At 38.3% G+C, this 9,556-nt stretch overlaps 1 protein-coding gene across 2 annotated transcripts; it reads right to left on the bottom strand.

The window, feature by feature from the left end:
* Positions 1-1,895: 1,895 nt before the first annotated feature.
* Positions 1,896-9,556, bottom strand: crip3 (cysteine-rich protein 3). Of its 2 annotated transcripts, XM_030786461.1 has the most exons (7): positions 9,441-9,556; positions 7,631-7,725; positions 4,704-4,761; positions 4,367-4,495; positions 3,304-3,378; positions 3,066-3,160; positions 1,896-2,482 (listed from the first exon to the last, which is right to left on the bottom strand). In XM_030786461.1, exons 1-7 carry the CDS (start codon positions 9,481-9,483, stop codon positions 2,348-2,350), a joined length of 630 nt encoding a protein of 209 aa, XP_030642321.1. In that variant the 5' UTR covers positions 9,484-9,556; the 3' UTR covers positions 1,896-2,347. The 2 variants fall into 2 exon arrangements, with proteins under 2 accessions (XP_030642321.1, XP_030642322.1); XM_030786462.1 differs by lacking the exon at positions 4,367-4,495 and having other exon boundaries at positions 3,304-3,374; positions 4,703-4,761.

Below are 9,556 nucleotides of genomic sequence, written 5' to 3'. Positions count from 1 at the left end.
TGCATTTTTAAAGTAAGCATAATAAAATGTACAATATCCATATCCTGTATCATTCCAGTGTTGTACTGATATATGGAATCACTTTGCTGCATGCCCTGAGACCTCCATCATATAGGCTACATGAGTACAGGTGCAATTTGCTTTGGGCAAGTTTCACTTGTTTTACCAAAACCTTACGAATTAAAATTAATCTATGTATCATTAAGGGAAATTCTGAATCCAAAATGAAGTGACAAGGCGCAGTGTATTCTTTGTTTTACCTATCTGAGATAGATAGATAGTGAGGGTGCAGCTGAATACGATATTCGGCAAAGCACAAATAGTAGGTTTTTACGTATTGTATTTCATACAAATATTTTAAAAGATATTTGTTTTCGGGAAGAAAAAACAACATGTCAAATAGACCAAGCTGGTGTTCCTCATTACAACGGAGAAAAAGGGCCACGTTAAGGGAAAGAAAATCTGAGATTTCGAGAATGAAGTCGTAATATTACGAGAATAAAGTCTTAATTTCAGAAGAGCATAAGACGATCAGCAGAGCCGTCTGCCGCAATGTGGTGCTGATGTGTCGAAAGATTCATTATTTCGTTATTCGTGAAACCTATACTCAAGTAAAACTTTACAAGATGCTCCACGTTCCTCATTTTAACGCAGGAGGAAGGCTGCTCTTCTGAAATTTCCCCCTTAAAATGTAGTCTAAAACTACTTGACTTTTTCTCGGAAAATTACGATTTAAGTCTCGTGATATTATGACTTTTTTTTTTTTTTTTTTAAATAGGATTTTATTCTCGTTGCAATTTCCTCCAAATCCGTGTGGTTCTTTCTTCGGAACAGACACAGTTTCTTGCACAATCTTTTCAAAGTCCTGATACTTACGATAATATGGTGCTGATGTGCCAAAAGGTGAAGTATTTCGTTATTTGTGAAACCTATATTAAAGTATAACTCCACAGGATCTTCCACGTAGAAGATTAGCTTATGTTAGCTCTGGCTGTGTCGTTATTAGTTACTTCACCTGTACACTCTGCTCACTGCTCAGTCAGCCTGTGTGTCACATGGTTGCGTCCTCCAATTAGGGCTGGTGGTGGCGGGGTTCAGAATGTTCACATAGGCATGTGTGGAGTGTGGATTAGAAACTCATTGTTAATTTTAAAATAATATTCTTTTCAATAATGATTGCGGTTATACATGTTTACTGCTGGGTTTATGAATACCATAAATGAATATTATTATAATTATTATAATAGTTTATTGAACACTTATATTAACACTTTAACATCCCAAAATTAGAAGTGTTATAAAAAAAAAAACAGGATTGTTACGCCTAGTTCCACTTTTATTCGAATACAAATACAAATAATTTTGCTGCCTCAAATGTGTTTCTAAATAGTTCTGACTGCCTCTCTGTTGGTTATATTATTTATGTGTTTACCTCTTTATTATCTTTCTGGCCCAGGTTACAGTCACTGATTTAATTTGTGGGAAAAAACTGACCCTGAGTGAGACATCTGACTAATGTTCTCTGGTTATTATTCTGTCAGTCACAGTTTATAAAACTTGTGACTTAATTCATTAAAACAAACATACAGATAAAAGTAAACGACAGTGACTGTTACAATAATGAGGCCCGACAGAGAGAGAGAGAGAGAGAGAGAGAGAGAGGGATGCAACTTTTAATGAATTATTGTAGTGATAAACAGTTAGTTAAGGCTTATAGTTACACTCCTTAAAAGCCACTTTATCATAATCTGATATTTGCTCTGGTCACCAAACAGCAGGGATTTTTCATATATTCAACCTAAATTTCTGGAATATGCAGAAATTTCTCTTACATCACTGATGTAGTTCAGAGTAAATAAGCCAGCCAAGAGAGAGTAAAACACAAGAAAACAGAATATCTGAAATTATCTTTATCAAATGGTATTGATATTTTACAACAGATTGTAGCATTATGTAATAATTACAACAATGAAAACAGTAATGTTTAAGGTGATGTCACATAGTTTCCACATATGTCTCCAAAGGGGTACATGCATCACAAAGGCATGGAAATGCATTTGTGTGTGTGTGTGTTTTCATGACTGAATAAGTAAGTGTAATGTAATGTAAGTGTTTGCAAATAAAATGCTTTCAGAGTCATGCAGTGTACCACATAAATAGTGTAATTTAGTCTTAAATAATTCAGTAAAGTGTCTAGAACTGTTCCATTACTGATACATTTATATTCTAAAAATCAGGATGAATAGAATCCAACCTGTGTGTGTGTGTGTCTGTGTGTGTGTGTGTGTGTGCATGCGTGTGTGTATGAGTGGGCGTGTGTGGGTGCATGCAGATGTGCAGATCTTTTTTAAGACTGATTAGGAATCTCATCCTCCATTATGTCTCTCTCATAGATGTAACAGCCCACCTTTCCAATGTTCACACCTTTTGGCCCAAACAGGTACCCGTAGCAAGGCACATGACAGAAGGGCCGTCCTTCATGCTATCACAGATATGAAACAAATCAACATATAATTAAATAACATTTAACAGTAAAAGCACAAAGCTGAATCAAGTATTTCAACACCAAACAAATATGGGAATGTCTTGACCGACAGATCAAGAAAATGATGTACCAAAAAAACTATGGCCTCTGAGAAGTTCAAACACCAGGGAAGAGAAAAGATTTCTATGTCAAGAACAGCACTCTAAATTTGTGGATATACTAATTAAAGAGTCTTAATCATAGATTGTACTTTTTGATGTAGATAATCAGGAAAAAGGGCATTCTGCACTACTTGGGCCTAAATATTTTTAATTCAGAAAAATGTCCTATGCTCAGTCCCTAATTTCAGAACTGCAAAAATATGGTTGGTATTTATCATTCACAGAATTGCAACATTCCACTTCAGATAAATTTTAAAACCTGTTAATTTATTACTACAAGACTGTCTATCATCTCACTAATCATAATTGTTTCACTTACTGCTACATAAGGATACAAACATTGTTATTCCTGGAATTGCAACCATTGAAAACAATACTAAAATTCAAATGATAATGTTAAAAAACTGTATGTATAATACCTCAGCATGGCCACCAGGGGTCAGTGTTTTCTTGCATCTCTCACAGCGCAGACAGGGTCGGTGCCAGTTACGGCCTAATGACATCACCTTCTCCGCTGGATGACAGAAAGAGGAGAAGAAACCCCAAGCATTAATTTCACACACACACACAAGTCCCTTAGGAAGTTCTGAGAGCTTTCTCAGTCTCACTGTGAATGTTTTCATTGCCACAGTTAAGCTTATTTTAGTGTTAACTCACCAAAATAAACCACTTTCCCACAGCCAGGGCACAGAGATGTTTCACCAGCAAATGTCTTCACCTGGACAGGCATCACTATGAACAAACACCAGAGTCTTATCACCACAACTTCTTACAAGAAATTTCACTGCAATGTTCATTGCATTTTTCTGTGTCCCTCAGCAAACGTAACTCACATGAAAGCATCCTTAAAAGGGAGGTTTCCTGTCTCTTAAAAGAACAGTGTTAATTTGGTTCACATTTCATGGCTTATCAGACTAAACAGAACCCTTAACATGTAACTTATAAACTTAACCCTAACCAACAACCTTAAACCTTAACCTTTAACTTTAACTCTAACACGTTAAACATTTCACATTCAAACGTTGGTTCCTCTCGGTCACAGATGCAACTCTGTATTACAGGTCACAAACTAAGGACAGAAATGTTTCCATGGCAGCTCCTTAACATTCCTCTCTTCTGTCTTTAACCCTCCCTTTCGTTAAATGAGCATTTTCCTAAAATTAGTGTTTTCCCAAACCCTCCCCTGACATTCCACTCAAAGCCTCTGAGAGCACAGTTTCTGAAACAGTTCAGGAAGTGAGTTAATCAAAGCAGTCAATTAACATTCCAGCAGTTGTCCGGACGGAGAGGTCCGCTCTAGAAGTGCCGCATTGAAAGAAAGTGTGCATGCACATGTGTCTCTATATTTAACCAGTTCATCATGACCACAGTGGAGACCTGATAAACTAGCCGCAGAGAGAGAGATAGGGGGAAAAAAAAGTGTATGTCTATTCAGGAACCTTCTGGAATCTGCATATTTCAGAAGCTGCTTTTTCATTTGTAATTTAATTTTTTTTATACAGTTTCCATCTGAGAACAATAAACTATCTATCTATCTATCTATCTATCTATCTATCTATCTATCTAGTATTGCTTTCCAGGTAGGAGAATTTGACAAGATCATTCCAGACATACCCCGCTAAAGGGCAGCGTATCCACACGCGCGTGTGTGCGTGTGTGTGTGGGAATGTTTAGGCTGTGTGTGTGTGTGGGAATGACTGTGCAGTTGTAAGTAACATACCTTTGCTGTGTTGTCTGTCGGAGTTTGAGTGGGTCCATGGTGTAGTGGGAGAGCTCTCGGATGTTTTATTGACGGGTGTCTGAGGGGGCGTGTCATAGATATAAGACCCTGCCCCCCCAATATTCACACCTGCAAAGACAGAAATGTGAGAAACATTTATTATGGTGTGTGTGTGTGTGTGTGTGACAAATGTATGCTTGCAAAGAGAGAAAGAGAGAGAGGGAGAGAGCGGGGGAGAGAGAGGTGGGGCGGCAAACACAGATATACAAAATGTGTTTTTTATGTTTCGTTAATTGAGTCCAAGAATAAATATGTGAAAATTTAAGTTTTCTTTCACCTTTTGGCCCAAACAGCATTCCATAGCATGGTTGGTGACAGTAAGGCATCCCATCGTGCTGCGGGACAGAGATAAAGCAAAATTATTTTGAATAATGTTCTTAAAATGAACATTTACACGAACTAATCTTAAATGTTTTCACAGAATTACAAAATCACTTCAGTACTCTCCCGTAAAATAAATTTAAAAATACTGGGTAATGGAATAATCCTCTAAAATTTGACACAGCAAAGATAATATGAATATTATATATTATAAGTTAATAATGCCTTTACATCTGTGTTATACCATTAATTCATTCTGTTAATACACTTGTACAACTCCTACATGGCAAAAACCTCTCTCACATTTCACATAGCACTTTCTGCTTCTGCTTTTTATATCTGAGGTTTTAAAGTTTTGATTCAGGGAAAAAGAGACAGGTGTGCATATCAGTGACAAGAAAACACCCTTGTACTCCAAGTAAAACAGCGGCACAAGATCAGAAATAGGACTCAAGATCAGTAGCGACTGTTTTGTTCATACTATGAAAACTCTATCACTGTTCCTCAAATAACAACAGATAAACATTATTACCACCAGAGTTATTCTTCAGATTATTAGAGATTTAAAGCTCTAAACACCCTTACTATTCATACAGAAATAGACTTACAGACACAAACACCATCACCAATCTGCAAACAAACAAACTGCAAACTTCCCAAGCCATTTATGAATGTTTTCATATGAAGTTTTTAAAAGTGCAGTTCCTTCCTGGCCCACCCATAGAATGCTTTTCCTTTATAGTCCTTAAAATACACATAGACACACAGACACACACACGCGCACACACACACATCAAAAAAAGAGGAGATTATCAGAAGCAATGAAAAATCTGCAAGAGTAAATTGTTCATCAGACAGCAGATGACATCAAAGGTTGTAATTGCTGTAATGAAGGAATGAAAGAGACCTCACCCCAGCACTCATGAGAACTAGAAAAGTTTTTGTTTAAACCCACAGACAAGTGTATGTCAGTATGTAAAATAAGAGATAGCGGAAAATTGTTAATTAAATAGAAGCACAAAAGTGTGACTAAGACGGCAAGAATATATATGCCATTATACGCTGACATTTTGTTTGTGTGTGTGTGTGTGTGTGTGTGTGTGTGTGTGTGTGTGTTTGTGTGAGTCTGTGTGTGTGTGTGCAGGTCCACGGTAAATGTATGTGTGAGTGTCAGCAGAGCAAATGCACTATGAGTGAGGTCATAACCTAACTGGGCACATTCTAGATGTGTGTGTGTGTGTGTGTGTGTGTGTGTGTGTGTGTGTGTGTGTCTGTGCCCATGCGGCATGTGTGCGTTTGTGTGTGTGTGTGTTAAAGTGTAAAAGCATTCCCTAAGAAGAAAGCACATACTATTCTCTACCAGAATCAGAATCAGAATCACATGTGCATCACAAGTGTGACGTTGTGTGTATGAGTGAGTATGTACAAGTGACTTCTAGGTGGTTTGATATGGAGAAATGTGATAATTCTGATCAAACAACTACAATATAATCTGCCTCCATGTACACACTCGTATCTAACCAATTAAACTGATTCAACTAGTCATGGCCGACATGAATGTTCATTCAACCACTCACCAAAGATCTGTGAACGATTTCATGCATTAAATCATTCTTATCCAGAGATACTCTCCCTTCATTTGACCTAAAGTTCACCTCTCAACACACACTCTGCTGGGTGAAAAGTGTTTATAAAATGCTTCAATTTTCCATTGACCAGTTATAGCAAACAGAGACATCCAGTGCATTCATTCTCAGAATCGTCTAAAGTTACGAGCAGGGAGAGGAAATGACCGATGAGAGTTGACAAGCTTCTCTTGAGAATCTAGAGAAATGAACCATGAGAAATGGTTGGGCTTCTGCGGGTGGATAAGGCTTGTCTTTGTTCATTTGTGTGACTGGGATTTCAGTGTTACAGAGATGTAAGAACACTGCCTGTGAGTTCCACTCAGGCTGTTCCGAGTGACTGCATCTTAAGGAGGTAGAGAGGAAAAGGATATTTCAATTCAAGATATCTGAACATTAGTAAAAATTTCTGAAAGATTTCAAACAACAACAAAAAATTGAATCTGACCCCTAACTCTACTACGCTTTACAATTATCTGATACACTCTTAAGTAGATATATCGGTATTATATTAGCAAATGCTGGATGACAGCACTGAGTTGGTGTTTGTGTAGTTATGAGAACTCAGTTGACGTTACACATTATCTGTCCAACCTTTCATTCTCTGGTGATGATAAAATATTACATTTTCATATGATTCATGCCATGGGAGTCTATCTGTATATAAATAGCGGCAGGGCGGTGTGACGGACACAAAGAAAATGAGGGAGAGGAGGGTGACGGTGATAGGGAGGTAGACATAGAAGGAGTGACAAGTTTTAGCTGGGTGATAGTTCTACATATGTACACCCAGGAATTCAAAGACATGCCTCTATATTCAAACTCCCATGATCACTGTGCTATAATCAGGTCCAAACACTAAAGAAATAGTATGCACACACCCAAGCACAGCACCACAGAAACTTTCATTCCTTCTGTTCTACAGTCAGTTACATTTACTCTACACACACACACACACCCGAGCACAACTATAGTCAAAACCTTTATACTGAGGTGAGCAACATTCATCCTAGACAAACTCAACACAAACACAAGGACAACCACACTAAAGATAGGGCTGGGCAATTTTAACTAAAAATAGCATCTTGATAATTCCCCACATTTGCTTGATATGCTATATGTATTTCCATATTCAGTTTTCTCTTGGTAAGCTCAAATGATCAGCTGAAGACTGAAGTACTCTGTGTTACTCATCCTATACATCCTATACATCACACCCACCCAACACACATCTTGGGGCTAAACATACCCCTCTTACCTCAGCATGGTTGCCGGCAGAGAGAATCTTATTACACCGTTCACATTTCAGGCAAAAACGGTGCCAGTTCTTCCCCAAGGAGCTCACTTTCTCAGCTAAAACACAGCAAAACACAAAGATGACCACACAATTAACTCTGCCATTACTACATATGTACCACTTAACAACACCAATCTTACTGCATCATGCACTTTTATTCAGAACTTCCATAGATATGCAAGTGCTAAAGAATTATTCAATGAGATGATTTTCTCCTCACTGAGAATACAAGCAAAACCTTTGTAGAGAGGCATCTATTGATGATTGTGACACGACTGAATCCTAATTATCTCTTGATAATTAGGATTCAATTGTGTCGTTTAAAGAGTTTATCTGGTTACATAAGATGCCACTGCTGTGTCATGCTCATCTCCTCAGGCCTTTCTCTCACAGCCTGAGTGTGGGAATTATACGACAGTTGACAAGGACTCTGCCAGTTCATGAAAACATTTCTCTGTCATGTACACTGCAAACAATAATAGCCCCTCAGAAATAAGCACACACAAGCACAACACCCAAAATAAACCGATATTTGACTTTTCCCCTTAAAACAATAAAGTAAACAAATAGTCAATCCTTGCCCTGAATTCTTTGATCGATGTAACCCAGCTCCTGTCAATACAGTGGATATTTTTGCTTTGTTATGGCTCAGTAGTTATGTTGAATTGTGACTGGTGTGTATTTATAATTCAGACTGGTATGCATGTGGCTTTGTAACTGGTGTGTATGTATTTGTAATAGGTGTAGGTCTGTGTGTGTGAGTGCGCGCGCACGTGTGTGTGTGTGTGTGTGTGTGTGTGTGTGTGTGTGTGTGTGTGTGTGTGAGTGAGAGAGAAAGAGAGAGAGAGAGAGACTGAACTCTGTACTGCTCTTGGTTCTCTTGACCTCCCTGTATCATCTCCTCTAACATTTAGCAAACAGAAGCCAGCAAAATGTCAATAAAAAAATGAGCAAAACCTAATCTTGTTTGTGAAAACTAGATCTGGTCTTAGGAAGTTAAAAACAAAAACTGAACGGACACTCTTGGACTCTATAAACACTCGCATACACATCCCCACCACCACCACCACAGGAATTCCAGAGAGCTTCCCAAAATGCATGTAAATCTCCAAGAGAAATGTTTTGTGGTGGAGGTCTCAAGACCATGGGGGGTCCTGAATACAAACGAACTATTTAAAAGACACAGCGCGTCCGCTTGACCCAGACAGGAAAGCATTCCACCCCTCAGTGTCCTCTGTAACCGCACTTTAACACGCCATCCAAGTGACAGTTCTTTTTCGCCAACCTTTACATAACAGCATAGCATGCCTCGTCCTCTTTTTTGCTGGCAAAAGAATTTACGGACCCAAAGGACAGCAGAAACTCTGCGGAATATTTACCATGGAATCGACCGTCAGTAACAGCTGACTGAACAATACTGCTCCTTTGTCATCACAATAACTAAGCCTTGCAAAAACACTTCGCTTTCAGTTACAGTCATCAATAGATCTTACATCTCAGAAATTTCTGAACATTAAATGGACAAAGTTTGAATAAATGTGTTTTTCATCTAGTAGCTGGTTCTTATGTAACCTCTTCAAAGACAAACTTTCACTTCAGTCTTCCTCACATGTTAATTTAACAAATCTAAACTCGATTAAATTTACAGAATAAAACTGAATGCTCGTGAATTATTTACGGCGTCAACTCCTTAGTTGACGGCTGTGCCACAAAAATGAATTCCTTTCCAACACGATTCATCAACACTAAAATTCAGTGATCGGTATTTTACCAAAAAACACGGGCTTCTCGCATCTCGGGCATTTAGACGTCATTCTTCGGAGCGATGTGGCTATGAGGACGCGCGTCGGTATGTATGACCAAGGTATCCTCTGCGATGCACCATTC

The sequence above is a fragment of the Chanos chanos genome, chromosome 10 (genome assembly GCF_902362185.1).
Source record: "Chanos chanos chromosome 10, fChaCha1.1, whole genome shotgun sequence".
Classification (NCBI taxonomy): domain Eukaryota; kingdom Metazoa; phylum Chordata; class Actinopteri; order Gonorynchiformes; family Chanidae; genus Chanos; species Chanos chanos.
This window is presented reverse-complemented; position numbering and strand designations above follow the sequence as displayed.